The sequence below is a fragment of the Lemur catta genome, chromosome 3, assembly GCF_020740605.2.
Source record: "Lemur catta isolate mLemCat1 chromosome 3, mLemCat1.pri, whole genome shotgun sequence".
In the NCBI taxonomy this organism is placed as follows: domain Eukaryota; kingdom Metazoa; phylum Chordata; class Mammalia; order Primates; family Lemuridae; genus Lemur; species Lemur catta.
Window position 1 is genome coordinate 107,783,628 of NC_059130.1, and position 20,342 is coordinate 107,803,969.

A 20,342-nucleotide genomic window follows, 5' to 3' on the forward strand; every position below is an offset into this window, starting at 1 on the left:
CCGAGACCAGGTTTACTCACCGTTGTTGCTGCTGCTGCTGCTGCTGCTGTTGCTGCTGCTGCTGCTGCTGCTGCTGCTGCGGGGGGTAGCGGCTAGGGGAATACATCCCCGAGTCAGGGTTGGAAGGCATGAGATTCGGCTGGGGGGCCCCAGTGCCCATGTTTCCCTCGGGCCCTATTCCAGGCTCCGTCCTAAAGAAAATTGGAGAGGCAGACTGAGTGCACTATAGCTGTGGGGTGCTGGGGATGGCAGGAGCAGGGGTCATGCTTACCTCACTCTGTCATAAGGACCTCCATAGGGATAGTGCTGTCGTGGTCCCATCGCCACATTTCCCAGCCCAGGGCCGGCAGCACGGCTGTAAGGGTCACCCATCCCGCCGTTGGGGCCCTGCCCTGAGGACATGAAGGGATCACCCCCTGGAGCTGAGTGCAGAAAAGCAGGCTGTGAGCAAACTGGTAGGTCAGCAGGCCTAGCAATCTACACCTTGCCTGCTCCAAAGACCTAGGCCCTCTTCAAAGTAATGGGTTTGATCTCACTGTTTTCCTGATAGGTTTGAAACAGATCTAAAGAGGCACCAACCAGCAAAAAAGCATATACTTGTTAAGGGGTGACAAGGTGAGGCCAAGGAGAGAGAGATAAGAGAGGAGGTAGGGATGAAGAGGGATGGGTAGGTCAGGCGGTTAAGTCAGGAAATACTTCATTTCAGAGGATGGTGCCACAAGAACTCTGAGCCACTCTTAAGATATCCCCCTATGGCCCTGGCCTTGGATTCAAGGGAATAAGGTCAACAGCAGTTGGTCACCTTTCCTCATGCTGCCATAAGGATCCTTATTTGGCTCGTAGGACATGCGCCCCATCATGTCAGAGGTATTCATACTGGGCTGGTACCCAGGGTTTGGAGTCATGGAATTCCGCTTCTGGAATGTGGAGTCACTTCCATCAGGAAAGGCATCCTGGATCCCAACTGAATTGCTCCTGCTCCAGAGTGAGGAAAACCAATTAAACCCCAAACAGACCAATTCCTTTGATATAACACAGGCCACACAGGAGTCAGTGGCTGGGCGGGCAGCAGCAGGGACCACCCTTGGGCTCCACAGAAGTTCCAATGCACTTAGCCCCAGGGTCCCCCAAACCACCTGCCCCTGCTCCTGGCCTTACCTCATGCCTGGCAAGGGGGGGATCTGACTATGTGGTGTGGATGCTGGAGTTGGTGGCTTTAGGTCTCCTCCTTCTGCCATGGAACTGCTGGTTGACTGAGGAGTCTGTGGCCCCTGCATAGACCCTGATCCCGCTGTGGACAGAGATGCAGGGTGAACAGTTTGCTTGACAGGAGTGTTTAACTTTCATAGAAATACACAAATACCCCAGAATCTCTTTGGAAAAGATCTTTCTAAGGCCTTTAAAACCTCCATAACCCTCGTCAGCAGGGGATCTGCAAGACCAGGTCCTAATAAGGGGAATTTGAGGTTTCTGTTGCCCCTTATTTTTGTTTTACATTTAGAGAAGAGGAGTGACATGCCATGACATTATGCTGGTGATTTCTCAAGTCACTGCCAGCATTCCTGGCTATTTCTCTTTACTGCTCCAAGGATCCTGTCTAATTTATTAAACCCTGTAGTGCTGGTGCACGAGCTCCCAGTCAGAGCCCCCAAATCCAGGGTGGGGAGGGTCCATCTTGTCCCAAACCAGTAGCTCATTTCAGGAGCCAAGAAGCTACTAAGCTCAAGTATCCAGCACAGCGTCATCGCTCAGGTTCAAATGCTACTCTAAGCTGATGTGCACAGAACTACCAGTAATTAACGTTTCCATTAGTTACCATTCCCAGCAGTAGATATCCCACTGCTGAGGCCTCCCCAGTGGATGAGTCATCTCAGGCACTCATTACACCCTCAGAGGTCAATACCAGGGCACATGTGTTTATACCCACCTTCCAGGCACCCTGGCCTTCTTCCCTTCCCCCCCCAGGCTCGCCTAGGCCCTAGCCTCCTCTCAGAAAGAAGGGTGGGCAGAGGCACTCCCATCAGAGTTCCATTCATATCCCCTCCCCACTCTCTCCTTCCATTCATTACCATCTCAGCTCCCTGGGGAATTCAGGGCTCTAAGTCTGAGCTGCATTCTAAGGTGCTGACATCAGCGGGCCAAAGCTCCCAGATGGCCCTGTCTCGCTCCGATTTGTCAGTTTTCTCCTACTCATATGTCCCTCCCACTCGCCAGTTTACAAACATTTGGCAAGATGCCAGGTGCACGATAAAAATTGAAACTTAAGGGCTGGGCTGGGCATGGTGGCTTACGCCTGTAATCCCAGGCCTTTGGGAGGATCACTTGAGGCCAGCAGTTCCAGGCCAGCCTGGGCAACATAGCAAGACCCCTGTCTCTGCAAAAAAATAAGGAAAATTAGCTGGGTATGGTGGCGCATGACTGCAGTCCTAGCTATTCAAGAGGCCAAGGCAGGAGGATTGCTTGAGCCCAGGAGTTCAAGGCTGCAGTGTGCTACGATCGCACCACTGCACTCCAGCCTGGATGACAACTCCATCTCTTTAAAAAACAAACAATCCCCCCCCAAAAAACATTAAGAGCTGCTGCAGAGTACTGTCCAAGGTAGTTGCCACTGCCCACTCTTTAGTCTGCCAACCTGTTAAGCCCTGTGGTAGGGCAGGGCAGAGCACACATCCCTGGCATCTCCTCTGCTACCCTAAAGGCAGCAGGCACCGCTGCCAGGGTAACAGGCCCTCAGCCTTGGTGGGGCTGCTCACCCATCCTTACCAGGAGAGGGAGGCTGGATCTTGGCCTGGGACTTCTTGGAATCAGCAGCTGCAAAGATGTCTGGGGGAGGGTCTTCTCCCCGTTCAATCTTGCACTCAAAGGCATAGAGACACTGGATATACTGCTTTTTCAAGGAGCTGGCAGCACTGCTTGACGTGCCTACATTCAGGTTGGTTGCGAGTTCCCGCCATTTTTTGTTCTTGTTGACCTGTATAACCAACCAGAAGAGTCGAGGTATATCTTCTACCTGGTTTTCCTGCCCACAATCCCCAAACCCCATTAGGCTGCAAGACACTCATCTCTTATGGAATCACCATTCTTAGGTAATTGCAAAAGTTAATACTGCTTGGTGAATAGCCCACAACAAATGTTAAATCTGTGGCTGGTTTCCTCTACCCTCAGAATGCTCCACTGCAACTATCAGAACGTGATTATTCAAGATAGGGCAAATCCCACATTCCTATTAGAACTGAGTTCAGAGAGTCTGGTTTTTGCCTTACACAAGTAACACTGCTGAAAAATGGTGTGCAAATCACCTGCAGATCCAAATTCTATTTTAAATGCACTAATAAAAACTAACATTTTATAAAATGGAGACTCTTGGGGTAATATCAATGACCACCCTGCTTAACTTATTTTCAAACTGTGAATTTTCACATCTGATTTTTTTCTCAGTGTGCGGCTTCTTGCAAATGTAACATTCCTGTGCTGCGGCTCCCCTGCATCTTAGGGACATATAACCACAGGTTCCTTTCCCTCACCAGTCACTGTCTCGAGTGTCCAGATATTCACAGCCTCATGACTTCTTTTGTACCTCCCCAGCAGCCAGCCTATAGGCCTGTCTCCTTCCCTCAGCTTCAGGGCACATTGACCAAGACTATTCCCCAAATGCTCCCTAAAATTAGTCTTTCTGCTTTAGCCTGGTAGGTTTCCTTCTTCATGGGTTCTTATACGTATTCATCCACCATATGGTAAGCCTGTCCCCCCATGGGCTGGGAACAAGGGCTTGCCAGTCCTGATCCACAAAGGAAGTTCAGTAGGTTGTGACACTTGATACGGTACCTGTGATACCGGAGAGAAGAGTTTAAGGAAGCACAGAGGGGGGATGACCTACATGAAGGGGAAATGACCAGGAATAACTTCCTAGGGCGGGTAACACCTGAGCTGAGTCTACATGGTTGGAGATGGCCTTGGTGGAGGAAATTCCAGACTTTTCCCCATACCCATGCCATCTGGGCCAGTCTATTGGAATGGCTCATCCCTCTACCTAAACACCACAAATCCTTTAGAAAATCTCAAGACTCCATCTTTTGCCTTCTTGGAGCCTTCACAAACTAACTTATAATAGCACTCTTTTACCTCTGAATTCTCATTGACTTTAGAGTTCAATACAAAGCAGTGTCTAAAAGGTTTGTATCCTTTTGCAAACCAGAAGTCAGGGCCAGGCATTAGGATTCCTCCTGTGCCTCATCCTAGGTTCACTGAGTCCAGAAGCCCACCTAATCCTAACCTAATGCCCCCTTTACCCCACAAGCAAGAGAGGGCTGGCTATGAGTATCAGAACGGCAGAAATAAGCGCAGGGTCACCTAAGAAGACTTCTGTGGCTTTGCTTCCCATGCCAGTTATGTGGCAGTATGCACGTGTCTTGTTTTGTTTTGTTTTCCTTTGTGGGGGAGGGGAATAAAGCCTGAAGGGAGAAGGAATTCATAACTGACTGCTGGTTGGCTTCATTCCAATCACTTTCTTTTCTGCTGGTGACAGCTGTTTTCCTCTTCTGATTTAGAAGGTTTAGAATAAGTCCCTCCCACCACGCCTCCCTCTGAGCTCAGCCACAAACTCTGATCCAACAGCAGGTTTCTGGTCTGGTGACTATAGAACATACACAGGAGAGAATTCTGCAAGGCACAGTGTGCTGTCTGTCAGTGTTGCCTCACCTGTTTGCCTCCTGGGCTGAGTCTAAAACAAAACTGTAAGGTACCAGTGTAGGTGCAAGTTCTGCGTGATGTCCAATTCAGAGGTTTTCACCAAGGATTAGTATATTCACTTAAGTCTTCTATACGGAGTAACTAAACACATAATTTTACACCACTTCTTCCTTCATAAACTATTTCTATTAAGCAGCTCCTGAAATCCTGTCTCTACTGGGAAGCTTCCGGAATGAGATCAACAACTGCTCTGGTTGCCCCTGTACCATCTTGTAGACCAATTTATGTGGCAGAAACCTTGCTGAAAGCTTTAATATTATTACTAACTTTTGACAGTCTAGCAGAATATACACTGGCCGTACTTTACAAATAAGGAAATTAAGTTCAGAGTGGTTATATACCTTGATTAAGGTCACATATGTTATAAATGGCTAAGACAGGATCAAAGCCAGGCTCATCTCTCCAAATCCTGCCCTTGCTACTGTGCCAAATTGCTTCCCATGGAATCATAATGCCCACAGACTCTCCCTATCTTTGTACCTCAGCAGAACCCTATATATGTGGTAGACTTACTGCTAATACCTCATACTACCAGGAAGGTCTCAGCCTCCTGACTCTGCCTTATTTTCTAAGACCTGTGCTCCCTGGTCTGTCAGTATGCGATTCAGAGAGTAGGAGAGGGTGACGTCCCTATGGGATGCACGGTACCACATGAAGCCAATGAGTACCTAGAGAGGAAGCTTGTTGAAACCACAGGGGAAGTCAAGTGTCAGGCACTCACTCACCTGAGTCAATCCACCAATCTCCTTCACAGACACATAGAGGCGATAGAGGTCCAGAGGTTTCCTACCCACAGCAGGCAGATTTGTCATGCCCATGGCCTTCTCCTCTGTGAAGGCCAGATAACGGTCCACCCACATCTTCCTCTCAGGCTCACCACCCAGCTCATACAACTTGGTGATCTTCTCATTGGTTGTAGTAGAAGAACTGGATTTCTGGAAGGTTCAGGTCAAAATTCATAGGAATGGGTCAGATTCAAGGCCCATGCTAAGGGTCTCAGAAGTCTCTTGATGAGGGCAGTGATAAAGCTTCTTACTCTGGGATGGTCACTAACACCTGCCCTGCCTTCACCAGGTTGAAGGGCCAAAAGGGAGCTAGACTTTCTTCCTGCAAAGGAAGGATGCTAATACTGACTATATGTTATGTACTGGGAGCTGTGCTAGATGCCTTTACATATGAGGTATTATAAATTATCCCCATTTTTAAACATAAGGAAGAAGGCACAAGGAAGCAAAACCTAAGATCTCACAGCTTTTAAGTGGCAGTGCTGAGTGCCAAACCCTTGTCCACCTGACATCAAAGCCAATACTACCCCCACACTACTACCCAGGAGCCTGGACACACTTAGGTACTGTGTTTTAGAGGATTTGAGAAACTCAAAACAATCTTGAGGCCATGGGATAGATTAAAATGAAAAGAAATTCTTTCTCCTCACAAGAGAGGAAGGGGGTCCCACCTGGCTGAAGGCTTTGGATATCATCCTGTCCAAGACAGGAGGATGGCCAGAAGGGCTGGGAGCCAGAGGTGAAGATTCACAGGAGATAGCGGCTGTGATTTTTTATTTTCTCTCCTTATATAGATAGGGGAAGTGAGGTATGGCTAAAGATGGAAATGTTTCAAATAACCCAAATGCTGAGCAGGTTCCAAGGCTACCACACAGCCTAACAGACAGCACACCCAGGACCAACCTACAGGGAGGCCAAGGACCCAAGACCCATCTGCCTCATCTCCTCCTTTACAGAACACAGGGCACCAACCATTCCTATTGTTATGAGTAAGGCTGAGGAAGAGAAGAGCAACTAGCTGCCCATGGCATACCCCATCTATCAATGCTTGAGTACAGGAGGCACAATTTCACACAGGGCACCAGCCAAAGAGGAGAGAGAACTCTACAATGCAGGGTCTGGCATTTCCTCCATAACATGGAGCTCTGAGAATATTATGTTATTTACGTCAGGATCCCGTAGGCTAACTCTAGCCTAATTCAATGAGCTATTATTCTGGGACCCCTCTTGATAAGAAGGGTCAACAGCAGCTTTTACAGAGACTTTTTTTTTTTCTTTCTTTCTTTTTTTTTTTTTTTTGAGACAGAGTCTCACTTTGTTGCCCGGGCTAGAGTGAGTGCCATGGCGTCAGCCTAGCTCACAGCAACCTCAAACTCCTGGGCTCAAGCAATCCTCCTGCCTTAGCCTCCCGAGTGGCTGGGACTACAGGCATGCGCCACCATGCCCGGCTAATTTTTCTCTATATATTTTTAGCTGTCCATATAATTTCTTTCTATTTTTAGTAGAGACGGGGTCTCGCTCGTGCTCAGGCTGGTCTTGAACTCCTGAGCTCAAACGATCCTCCTGCCTCGGCCTCCCAGAGTGCTAGGATTACAGGCGTGAGCCACCGCGCCCGGCCTACAGAGACTTTCTAATTGGTGTCATAAAAGGCTGGAATCTTCTCACTCTTTTCTTTTTTCCTCCTATCATTGAAAAGGATAGTACACAAAGTTGAAAGGATTCAAGACAAAAACCATTACCTTGGATTTGGATTCTGTCTTGGGTGTCCCATCTGCCTTATTGTTCATTTTGGTGGCTGGAGTTAATTTGACATCCCCAAGGCCCATCATCTCTGGGCTGGCTGCCATCCCTGTAAAAGAAAAAAAAAATTCTCAAGCCCAATAAGTTTAGCTATGATGTGACGATCACCCTTCTTCTTTTTTTTTCTTTTTTTGAGATAGGGTCTTGCTCTGTCACCCAGGCTGGAATGCAGTGGCATGATCATAGCTCACTGCAACCTAAAACTCCTGGGCTCATGCAATCCTCCTGTCTTGGCCTCCTGAATAGTTGGGACTACAGGCATGCACCACCATGCCCAGCTATTTTTCTATTTTTTTTGTACAGACAGGGGTCTTGTTATGTTGCTCAGGCTGGTCTAGAACTCCTGGGCTCAAGTGATCTTTCTGCCTTGGCCTCCGAAAGTGCTGGGATTTCGCTAGAGCCACTGTGCTTGGCCAAAGATCACGCTTGAAGAAATCACTGGAGTGAGCAATGACTACAACTTACCTGCAGAATTGTTGGCCATGGTTCCACCCATGGAATATGGGGGTCCCTGAGGGTTGATCATGCCAGCCATACTATTAATCCCTTGTCCATAGGGAGGTCCAGTTCCCATCATGCCCCCTTGATTCATATTGGGGTAGCCTGGTGGCCTGAGGAAGAGGGAAAGTGGGAGAGAGACTAGGGTTAGAGACTCTGAGCTTTCAGATTGGGACTTGAGCTAAATAGGGTTGTATGATCATCTATTTAGGCTTAAAAGGAAAAATTTATGAGTCCCCAAAACCAGAACTATGCAACACCCAGGTATTTTTTTTTTTTTTTGAGACAGAGTCTCACTCTGTTGTCCAGGCTAGGGTGCCATGGCATCAGCCTAGCTCACAGCAGCCTCAAACTCCTGGGCTTAAGTGATCCTCCTGCCTCAGCCTCCTGAGTAGCTGGGACTACAGGCATGCACCACCACGCCCGGCTAATTTTTACACACACACACACACAAATTTTTAGTTGCCCAGCTAATTTCTTTCTATTTTTTTTTAGTACAGATGGGGTTTCGCTCTTGCTGAGGCTGGTCTCAAACTCCTGATCTCAAGAGATCCTCCCACCTCGGCCTCCCAGAGTGCTAGGATTACAGGTGTGAGCCACCATACTTGGCCCAGATATTCTTATCTTTTACCTCCCACAGAAGGTTCTAAGAGGGTTCAAGCTCCACATAGCAAATAATAGCTCAATTTTAAGGGATATACTCTTTGAAGAATAGAGCCCTACTATGTCTATAAGTACCGCCTTCCTCAAAGTCACCTCTAAAGTCAAGATGTACCTCCATATAAGGGCCCTCTCTAGGGCAAAAGGCCTAGAAGAAATGCTCAATTGTACCACTCTTTGTCATGCCAAACCCCAACCAGACTGGACTGGAACTATCAGCAGAATGCCTGGAGGTGGCTTTGAATTCTTTCCTGATGAGCCTAATGCAAACTCTGCACTTCCATGATTCTGAAGTTCTACCAGATCCACCTCTTTACAGTTAAATCACTCTGTTCTAACTGGGTTCATCAACAGCACAATAAGATTTACTTTAAGAATGGTGGGCATCACAGGCCAAGTAGCAGACTCTTCCTGGGGCTGGCCAGGGCTAAGTTTAAAATAAAATAAAATAAAAAAAGGTGGGCATCAAAAACAGGGGGGGCAGAGATGGAGCTTTGAATAACAATGGAATCGTAGTCAGTGAAGTCCATGGCCAAAAAAGAGATGAATCTTTAAGTCACTAAACCTAATCACACAAGCCTTCTGCACTTCAGCACACAGGACCACATAGAGCAGTAGGAGAAACAGCAGACCACAACCCTACCATCCTGTTTCTCATACCATAGATTCAGGTCACGTGTATCATTAAGAATCCTTTTGGAAACCAAAAAAATTGATTGATAGATATGAAGCCACCTACTCTGAAGAGATATTTTTTAGATTCAAATAACCTCTTCTTTTCTTCATAGTACTTAAAAACACAGAAACAAAATAACCTGTCCTTTATAAGCTCTTTATGTATGATATTTGGTCATGTGAAATTTCATACCAATCTAAGATGCTTGAAACCTAGTTTTCTAAAGAGCTCTCACACCCCACTCCTGGTTTAGGTCCAGAAGCATCTCAATGTCCTGAATGGCTCTACGATGGAACAGGTGGAATTTCTTGCACTGACACACTATTCACTTCCCAGGCTTTACCTGTTTTGGATAGAATTGGCAGCAACATGCATGGCGACAGCAGTTTCTTGAGTTTTCCGGTTCATGCCCCCTGGTGGGGGACACATCCCTGACCCAACCTGAGGTGGCATATTGGCCATATTAGGGCCATAAGGCCGGTTGCCCATGGAGGCGTGACTCATTCTCCCTGGAGGAAGTGTGCCATAAGGTGGGATTCCCGGCTGTCCATGCATCTGACCTCCAGCACCCATGGGATTCATGCTTCCAGCCATGCCTGCACTGGGGTAGTTGGCGTTGGGCAAGGCATTATAGTTTGGCTGCCTGGGGTAGCCTCCTGAGAGGGGAGGGAAAGAAGACACAGAGACTTAGTTAGTGACTCACTAACAACTCACTAGTATTTCTCAACTCTCTGACTCCAAACGATAGGAATCATTCAATATTTTGGTCAAGAAAGAGATCAACTGCATGGTAGCCTTTACCTCCATGGGAAAAAAAAAGGAAAGAGGAGGCTAGGATCATATAAAGGGAGCACAAAGCAAGGCTGGCTTTGCTACTATCCAGGCCCTTCAATTCCTAGAATTATTTCTTTTCTACACATTCTTTCCTTTCTTGCTTTCTATTCCATGCTCTGTGTAAGATATTCAGTTTTAGATCTACCTAGGGCTAATTTTGAGCAAAGAGCTATTAGGACTTATTTACTAAAAAAATAATTGTAATAACTAGTGGCTATCATATATTAAGTGTGTGTGCTCAGTGGCAGGCTAAAACACTGTATCTCCATTTTTTTTCCAGACAGGGTCTCACTCTGTTGCCCAAGCTGGAATGCTGTGGCACAATCATAGCTCACTGCAACCTCCAATTCCCAGACTCAAGTGATACTCCTGCCTCAGCCTCTCCAGTAGCTGAGACTACAAAAATTTTTTTGTAGAGATAGGGTCTTGCTGTATTGCCCAGGCTGGTCTTGAGCTCCTAGCCTCAAGTCATCCTCCCACCTTGGCCTTCCAAAGTGCTGGGATTACAGGTAGGATCCACCATGTCTGGCCTATAATTTCATTTTTATAGATGAAACAGAGGCTCAGGAAAATTCAAAGACTTTCCTGAGTAAGGAAAGACAGATTAAGTGGAGACAAGATGGAACCCTTGCCTTGCCCCTACTTCAGGACCCAGGCTGGGTGGATGTAAGGCAAAGGATAGTTCTATTCTTACAACCCAGATGACAGCATATCAGACAAGGAACTGTTCTCTCCTCTAAACTCTACTCCTAACTGGGTAGAGTATACTCACCTTGTGGGCCATACTGACCACCCTGGGGACCATAGCTCCCCATGGAGTTCTGCTGGTAGGAGCCCATGCCTGTGTGCATCTGTCCTCCGGAAGGCTGACGCGGAGATAAGGCTGAGCCGGGCTGGGGGGAACTGTACTGGGGCATCTGGGGGTTCCTCTGCATATAACCTATTTGTGGGTGGCATTCACACGGTTATTAGCTCAGTACAATGGGAACAAATGCTCCCCCCCTTATTCTGGGACTTTACCATATACATTTTCTTTAGCAGCTACTTGCATGGAGTCTCTATCTGGTTTGTTATATAGTCATGTGCCCTTTTAGGCACCTCCAAAGTGAAATGAGCCATTAAACAGGGCATGCCAACTGTTTCTACTAAATGGAGGTTTAGAAAGACAAGGAATGATGACAAAGATCAAAATGGTGAATGACTTAATGGGTGAAGACTCAATGCTGAGTCTTCAGCAATTGCTGACCAAATGAGATATAATGTAGGAGGAAATCTATCAAAACACAGACAAGCACTGAGAAATGAAGAATGACTGTTGGGGAACACAATTTTGGAGAGAGCAACATGGCCAAGCCCACGCTAATTTCACAATTTGCTGCTAGGTTCCATTACAAAGAAATAATAAATATTTAAGATGATGGATATGCTAATTGCCCTGATATGATCACTATACATGTATTGAAACATCACTATGTACCCCATAAATACACACAATTATGTCAACTTTAAAAAAATGTAAAAACAATTTGATACTGGGATTGTCCTAAGCTTCATGGTCATACAGTTCTCTAAAAGCTACTGTATAGGCTACTCAAGTGTCTACCTTAGCTCCCTGGCCCTCCCCAAAGCCTAGGCCCTCACCTCGATCTTGGGCAATGCTTGATTGGTTCATGGAAGGATGCATGATGCTGTCCGACTGGCCACTGGGTGGCCGAGGTGGCATCTGGTTGCCTGCTCCAGACAAAGAAAGATATAAGAAAATCATGGCTAAGCCTGGGAATTCTAGCTAGGAGGACAATTCAGAGCTGTGAAATAGCTCATGGAGAAGCCAAGCACCTCTCAGTATCTCATACAGAGAGATCCAGCCAGAGTTCCCATCTCTCTTCTTTAAATGGTAAGGGGAAACCATGCAGACATGAGCCAGAGATGCTCTCTCTGCCAATATAAAACTGGGGCTCCTTAATGTCACTGAGACCAGTCACCTTTCCCTCTCCCCAAAGCCCAGCACTTGAGGGTACCTGGCACTGCAGCAGGCGAGAGTGGTCCTGAGCGAGACTGAGCAACACTGGCGGGAGAGCCAACAGGGGACGGGGAGGGGCCTCGGATGCCAGGCAGGTGAGGGGAGGTATGAGGAGAGAATGGAGACTGAGCTGGATTACTCTGCTCTCCTTGGCTGCTGGAAATCCCTGATGTGCTCACTCCAGGGCTCAGAGCTCCTTCTGTCCCCATGGGGAGATCATCTATTGAACCAGACAGATCCTAGAACATACATACAAGAACATGGATTAATATATTAGGTAGAAAGATTCTTCTTTCAATAATCCCACTACTTGTTTAGCATTTTCCTTAAATAACCAAGAGAAAACATACCAGAGGCGTTAGTCATGATACTATAGCTTATATATGGCAAACTCTGTTAATGAGTAGGCAGAAAATATTTTAGACTTGATTGGTCATATAGTTTTTGTCAAAACTACTTAACTTTGCCGCCATGGTACAATCGTAATCACAGACAATATGTAAAGAAATGGGTGTGGCTGTGTTTTAGTAAAATTTTATAAAAACCTACCTATGGTTTGCTGACCCCTATTCTATGCCCTCAGAAGCAGATTAAATACTTTCGATTTTTGCCCCAGTCCTAACTTCTATAGTCATAAGAAAGCAGCTATTTTAGGGAGCCTTTAGTTTTTTTCCAACAGGGAAACTTTACAAAATGCTGCCAGTATGACACCAGGAGCTATGAGAGAATGTTAACAAATCTGGGCAACACTTTCAGATCCCTCTCTCCTTCCATTATATATTATAATGATTATTATAGACTGTTATTTTAGATTATCATAACTCCCATTTACCAAGGACTCACTCCAAGTCGCCATGCTTTGCAACATAAGGGGTAGGAGGTGACAAAGGGATACATTGCATGGGAAAGAATTTCTTAACTGCCAAGAAGGTCTGGGACTATATTCCTAACACCTGGTCTACAACAGGGATAAACAATTGTCTGCCAACTGAACAAATTCAGTTCTTTTCCCAGGTTTAAGTTTTTCAATGAGAACTTGGTTGTAGGCTTTACTTGTCTTGAGAATTAATCAGTATAGAGTTCACTCTAGGTCAGGCATGGCGGCTCACACCTATAATCCCAGCACTCTGGGAGGCTGAGGCTGGAGGATCTCTTGAGGCCAGGAGTTCAAGACCAGCCTGACCAAGAGCAAGAGCCCTTCTCTACCAAAAAAAAAAAAAGAAGAAGAAGAAGAAAAAGAAAAAATTAGCCAGGTGTAGTGGCGAGACTCTGCTCTACTAAAAATAGGAAAATTAGCCAGATGTGATGGTGTGTGCCTGTAGTCCCAGCTCCTTGGGAGGCTGAGGCAGGAGAATCACTTGAGCCTAGGAGTTTGAGATTATAGTAAGCTATGAAGACACCACTGCACTCTAACCTGGGAGACAGAGCTAGACTCTGTCTCAAAAACAAAACAAAAGTTCACTCTAGGTCAATAAACTCCACTATTAACAACTAGGAACTCAATCTGAAAAATATTCATCCCAAGAAATACACTCCCAACCCACTTGCCCCATGTTTACTCTCTAGCAATACCACTCCAGGGTAGGAACTAACTGCTGAATAAAGGATGAAAACCCTAGTACTTAAAGTTAAGAAAAGAGTTCTGGCTGGTTGCAGTAGCTCACTATAATCCTAGCACTTTTGGAGGCCAGGAGTTTGAGACTAGCCTGAGCAACACAACAGAGAACCTGTGTCTACAAAAAATACAAAATTTAGCCAGGCATGGTGGTCCACACTCATGTCCCAGCTACTCAGGAGGCTGACGCAGGAGGATGGCTTGAGCCCAGTCGTTTGAGGCTGTAGCAACCTATGCTGACGCCTCTGCACTCTAGCCCGAGTAACAGAGTGAGACCCTGTCTCAAAAAAAAAAAAAAAAAAGTTCTCTGAAAGAAGCACATCTAAAGAAGGAGGAGATCCAAGCTGGCCTGATTTGAGCCTTTTCCTACTCACACAAACAATCTCACCTTGGAAAGATCAGTTCAAAGTGACTCTGACCCTGGAATCTCACAATCACATTGGAGGTTAGAGGGCACCTCTTAGGATCTCCCTCAAGTATCCAGGCTGGTTGGACCTTCCACAAACCATTTGGCAACTTCTCTAGGCTGGAAGCATTTCTGCTGAGTTCCATGGAAGCAAAGTTTGCTCTGAAGGCAAGGCAGGTCAGTAGGTGTGCATTGGTGTCTGTGTCCAGCTCTCCATGATAGCTGAGAAGTCAGAAAATCCTAACTTTCTTGTTGATAAGTAGACCCCCTGTACCACAGCATACTTTGAAAATGCAATTAGAATTAGTTCCAGTGCAGTACAGAACTCAAGAGGCCAACCTCTAGGTAATACCAAACGACATCTTCTCAAAAGGACTAAAGTTCCTGGAGCTATTAGGAGCCCCAAGTTCATCCCAAGAGAGGGTTTCCATCCCTGCTCTGAGGGCTAAGTTATACCAGGGACACCTGGCCTCTGAGCCAAGGAGAACAAACTCAAAGAGGTAGTAAGATGACAAGAGGAGCCAACTGTGTAGGAAAGGCCTACCTGTTAGACCCTACAGTCTATAACATAACCCATAGTCCAATGCTCTGTTATAGGGACCAGGAGGTTTCCTCATGCCCTCTCACCCACAGTCTCCACTCCTTATCAAGCTGCTGGCTTCTGGTAATAAGAGCTACTTGCTTATAGGAAGAAGAAATCTGTGTATTTCAGAATAGAATAGGAATTAAGGGGCCATCCATAAGATAAGGATTTAGCTTTGTTCAAACGGCTTTGAAAAATTAAGTGTTTTGCTTTGAAATGTTTTTGTCTTTAATTATACAAATAAAACATGAACACTCTCATGGTAAAAACATTTCAGTTATTACAGGTAAAGCCAAAGTCCCCTGTGGCTGTCCTTCTGTTGCCCTCAACAGAGGAACCCCTGTTCAATTTGGTGTATATCCGGAGACCTACTGAAGAATTGAGGGCAAAAAAACAAAACACCAAAACCCACCAACCACTGCTATCAGATCAGGGCAGGGACTAACGAGGTTCCTTCAGCCACATTTCTGTTAAAAAAATAGGCTCACCATAGATCCACAAGGTGAATGTCCCTGGTCCAGCTGAGGGATCCTAGGGGCCTAAAGAAAATTCTTGCAGCCCTTCAGGTGGGGGTCTCAGGACCCTGGAGACATCTGTGGCTAGCAAAGAGGTAGCTTCTACTTCATCAGAGTGACAAAGGCACAGTTTTGGTAAAGTGTTCTAGGCTTCTTTGAGAAAAAGTGCTAAATAAACCACTGTCAACGGCAGCCCCACATGGGTCGGGATGCTTGGGCACAGAGTAACACTAGAGAAGGAAGCAGCATTAATCTTCTTATTTCTCTGATTTGGTTGGTTTGAGGCCAATCTCTCAAACTGTCATTTTCATTAGATGGCAACTGGTCAGCATTGGGGTAGTTGGTTTAAAATCATTTTAAGAACAAGAATGTTAGCATACAAAGGGACAAATCATCTACTATTAATATCATCTATTATTAACAATAGCTACCATTTAGTATCTACTATACGCCAGGCATTTTGTAGAGTTACTTAATTTTCTGTAATTCTTGTTTATAGATACTACTACCACTACTATTTTGAAGATGAGTAAGCTGATGCCCAAAGAGAATGGGATGCTGAAGTCATCCAGCAAGTAAGTGGTGGAAACTAGATCTTGAATCTCAGCTTGCTGAACTCCAAAGCCTATGCTCATGCTCTCTCTACTATGCTATGATACTATATGAATGGAGGAAAAAGCACCACGCCTTTGAGTCAGGAGACTAAGACCCAGGTTTTGGTACTTAGCATTTGTAACCTTGGGCAAGCCAGCAACAGCTGGGCTTCAGTTTTCGCACTTATACAATGAGAGGGCTGGACAAATCTGAGTTTGTTGACACCCCTAGGGCACACACATGAAACCCCCTAGCACCATATGGTCAGAGCCAAATGACCAGCTGCAATACTCTAGAGTGAGAGATTAACAATATACAAGCAGCGTAAGATCTAAGACAAACCCACCAGTCCCAGTGGCTGATCACAGTAAATTTGGGGGCTTGTGGGGGAGTGAGAGGGAGTGGTAAGGGCAGAAGTCTCCAAAAGACGTCTCCCCCCTCTATCTACATAAACAGATATTCCTCTGAGCTCATGTCCTTTTATGACATAGGACACACCTCTGCTTTCTACCCTACAAAAAGCCAGTTTTTCGGGTCTTTTGTTCCACAAAAAGGCAGATGTCTGATTGTTGAGTCAGATCTCAATGTGCCTAACAAGTTCAGTTTTCTATAACACACTCATCATAAAGAAAAACTTCAATCAATCCAAGCCCCTATTCTCCCTGGTGGAGGTCGCCTTTGGCATTTCAGGACTCTGAGGTTTTCGGTTCTCCCAGAAGGGCCCACCTAACAGGCATTCTTCTATGAGGACTACTGAAAGATTTGTAGCAATGTCCTTTTAGTGGAAAGATTTCTTTTCCCAGGTTTGCTCTCCTCCAAGTATAATCCTGCTCAGAGATGGGAGGTGAGGATCAGCCCACTCAGTGCCCTGCCAGTTCCAAGGAAGCAGCAGGGCCAGGAGAATTTCCTCACGTGTTTCCAACGTGTTTCATGCATTTTACTGCTCATCTACCATGCAGATCAAAAGCACTGGAGCAGGTCCAACTATTTCACACAGAATCTCACACTCCAGGCTGGCTACAGCCCCGAAAGCCTTCATTTCTTCACTTGAAATACTGCCCAATGTTATTTTGGGATGTGACCTGATAGAGGAAGCCCACAGGGACTCCATGACGATACTGTTCCAGCTGTGATTGGTTGCCCAGCCCCCGTGAGTGCCAGCATGAGTTTTCAGGCTCTGCTGACAAACAGAACTCAGCAGCTAACACCTTCCCTTTACACCATAACAAAACCATGCCTGAAATCACACAGTCCATACCTCATTGGGGGCGGGGGTGGGGTGGGGTGGGTGCTGGTGCTCTCACAGGAAGAATCACAAGTTCTAACATGAATTGGCTGCCTGATGCAGTACATTTTCAAGCAGGAAAGTACCAGATGAGGGTTAGGAGGGAGATTTAAATGATCTCCCAATAGAGCCGCATGAGAATGACATCAGTTCATTTTGCAGAACAGACTAAATAATGGCAATAGGCAAGTGTAAAGAACAGGCTCATGGCAATGCGCAGATTCAGGGTTTTCCCATAAATTTGGCTGAATCCTTGAGACACCCCAGATGGAGTTCTTGAATCCATTTAGTTGTAAAAAGCTTTTGCTGAGTTGTGCTGATTACTGGCAGGTAAACCACTCATCAAGAGAACCAGGTAAATCTTAAACACATGCTTGTAGTTAAGTGTGTGTATGTGAGTGTTGGGGATTGGGGGGGGTGTAAAGCAGCCATCTCTACTTAAATGACAATCTTTAAACAAACAAACAAACAAAAGTCCCAAATGACCAAATCTACACTAGCAATTTGCCAGGTTCCCCAGCCCCACTCAGGCTGATCCCATACTGGAGAATGGGAGGAAATCCTGAAGAACACAGAAGAGGTTGGGAAACATCTCTTGAAGAAAAGGAAAAGGTAGGAAAGGAGGCAACAGCTTTAACAAACTCCAAGGAAAAAGGACTAAGACAAAACTAATTACTTAAAGCAAACACATTTTTGGGAGATTTGGTTTTTCATGAAACTTTCCTTAAGCAACACAATTTGTCAAGGGTGGCAGGGGAGAAGGTATCTCTATCAAACATTTCTAAAAAAATTTTCAGTACAATAGTTTCAGCTGCAGGCTCTCTTTTTTTCTCTTTAGTCTTTGCTATAAATGTAAGGAAGAACAATCTGACCCACCCCAGACTGTTAGGGAATCCAGGGTTACAGAATTCCTGCACTGTTGTCCAAGGAGTGGTCTCAGTCCAACAGATTAACTACCATCTATGCCTAGAGAGCAGGCTAACTGGTGTTGGCTTAAATGCCAAGAACGAATCAACACACAGAATAGGCTGCCTGCCCCTTACTCCTGCTGGTACTTCCAGGTCAAGGCTTAAGCATGTTGGAAGGAAGGGGAAGAAAAGATGTAGAGCTTGGCACCATCCTTTTAGTTTAGGAACAAGCACCATTTCCTGCTTGGACTACCCTCACTGTTTAGAACAGCAGAAACTGTTCCAGGAAAGGCTCAGAAAAATCTATTTCCTATACCACCCCCCCACCAAGTTTCCAAAAACTTGGTTTGTATCCTAGAAACCACTGCATAGGAAGAGACCCCCCACCAAACTCCCTCTTCTCTCTTTTTACAATAAGCTATTGTTCTGGGGATAATGGTTCATTCTTTCATTCTTCCTGGTACCTTCTGGCTGCCTGGTGGGTAACGCACAGCAGAGAAGGGTTGTCTTCAGAATGCTTTTCAGGGGCCCTCCTTCAAGAGGAAATCACACATATATATATATATATATATTTTTTTTTTTTTCATAAAGAAAGCTCTGGGAGACCAGATCTCCAAATTCAAAGAAGGTTGGAAAAAAGTTAATAAAGCAACTCCCTTTATTATCCCCCCCACCCCCCACTTTTTTTGATATAGGATCTCACTCTATTGTCTGGGCTGGAGTGCAGTGGCATCATCATGGTTCACAGCAACCTCAGACTTCTGGGCTCCAGCGATCCTCCTGCCTCTGCCTCAGCCTTCCCAGTAGCTGGGACTACAGGGACATGCCATCACATCTGGCTTTTTTTTATGTTTGTAGAGATGGGGTCTTAATATGTCGCTCAGGCTAGTCTCAAACCCCTGGCCTCAAGCAACTTTCCCACACTGGCCTCCCAAAGTGCTACGATTACAGGAGTGAGCCACTGTGCCTGGCCTATATCTCCCTTTTGAAAGGAAGCAGAATTGACATGACTATGTAACTGCTATGTGCCCAACCCTAAGGTTGACTCACATTTAGTTTTCACAACCATCTGATGTAGTCATCACCCCACTTCAACAAAGAAGAAGCAGGCTCTAAAGTTAAATGACTTGCCCAAGGACAGAAAGCTATTAAACAGAACTGGGGTTCAAATCCCTATTACTCTGAACTCTTTCCATAAGGTAGAAGCTTGATGCTATCAAAGGCTGAGATCCACACTCTCATTGAGGTAAGGCAACAACCTGTCTCCAGGCATGCTGGATGATTAGCTACCTGACTCTGGACAGCTACTCTCACAAGGCTTCACTTAGCTCCTTTATAAAAGGAAAAACTGATACTAAATAATCCAACTCTACAAGTCTATAATGCCATGTGCTCCCCTCTTTCCTAACTACTCTTCCTATAACTTTCATAGTTTATTCCGTATCAGCCCATTCACATATAACCTTCTTAAACTTTTTCTATGCTAAATTATAGGGTATAGTACTTTTTCTCACCCTTGGGTTTTCATATTTTTTATTTTATTTTTTTATACATTTTTTATTTATTTTATTTATTTATTTTTTTGAGACAGAGTCTCACTCTGTTGCCCCGACTAGAGTGCCGTGGTGTCAGCCTACCTCACAGCAACCTCAAACTCCTGGGCTCAAGTGATCCTCCTGCCTCAGCCTCCCATCCCCTGGGTTTTCAGAAGGGTATTTAATATATGAAGGGGTAGATGGATGTGGGGAGGGTGACTTTGAATCTAGGGAAACAAAAAGGAAGTTGAGTTCCATGAAGGCAAGAGGCTGGGCTCTGCTGGGTATTCAAACTGAATATGTTCTAATCTTATTACCAAGCACAAGGGTGTGGCTCAGAGAGAGAAATTAAGATATTCCTGGTCTCTAAATGGCTGCATCCTATGCCATTTCAAACCCTCACAATTTTCTCCTCACCCAGCCCTGCAGTCACCTTTCCAAACTGCAGGACAACAGGATCTTGTTTAGGGTCCCATTCCCTAAGCTACAAGATGGGAAGGCTCTTTTCTGAAGGCAAAAGCCAAGCAAGCTCCACAATGGGACAACAGAGCTTTCCTTTAACACACATCAGGTTGGTTGATTTTTCCAGCCACCAAAAAGTAGAACTGGGTGGAAGGACAAATTGCTTGATGGTACATTATAGGTGCAACAATAGACTAATCTTGTTTTTAGTCTTGGAAACTTCAAAGATGAGAAATGCTTTGTGGGGGCAGTGGAGGAATCAGAAGCCTCCACCATCCTAGCAGAGATCTGCTAGCCATTCTGTTAAACTATCTACTTTAAACCAAGGCCACAGGACAATTTTCCTAGCCTCCTACCCTGTCCACCCCCCATATAGGCAGGACCCAGAGTTCCTCTGAGGCTCCTTTAGACTCAGTG

General features: G+C 45.6%; 1 protein-coding gene across 3 annotated transcripts in view; it reads right to left on the minus strand.

Annotated features, from left to right (window-relative positions):
* The window catches only part of ARID1A (AT-rich interaction domain 1A), a 72,117-nt gene that overhangs the window by 7,113 nt on the left and 44,662 nt on the right, over nt 1–20,342 (minus strand). For 2 of the 3 annotated variants that reach the window (XM_045545865.1, XM_045545863.1), the window contains 12 exons: nt 12,021–12,261; nt 11,644–11,733; nt 10,775–10,942; nt 9,512–9,824; nt 7,800–7,945; nt 7,274–7,383; nt 5,475–5,684; nt 2,764–2,971; nt 1,159–1,291; nt 803–978; nt 272–422; nt 21–191 (listed from right to left, as the gene is read on the minus strand). In XM_045545865.1, the coding sequence (XP_045401821.1) occupies nt 21–191; nt 272–422; nt 803–978; nt 1,159–1,291; nt 2,764–2,971; nt 5,475–5,684; nt 7,274–7,383; nt 7,800–7,945; nt 9,512–9,824; nt 10,775–10,942; nt 11,644–11,733; nt 12,021–12,261 (2,117 nt within the window). The remainder of the gene's footprint in view (nt 1–20; nt 192–271; nt 423–802; nt 979–1,158; nt 1,292–2,763; nt 2,972–5,474; nt 5,685–7,273; nt 7,384–7,799; nt 7,946–9,511; nt 9,825–10,774; nt 10,943–11,643; nt 11,734–12,020; nt 12,262–20,342) is intronic. The other variant, XM_045545864.1, reaches the window with a different exon arrangement.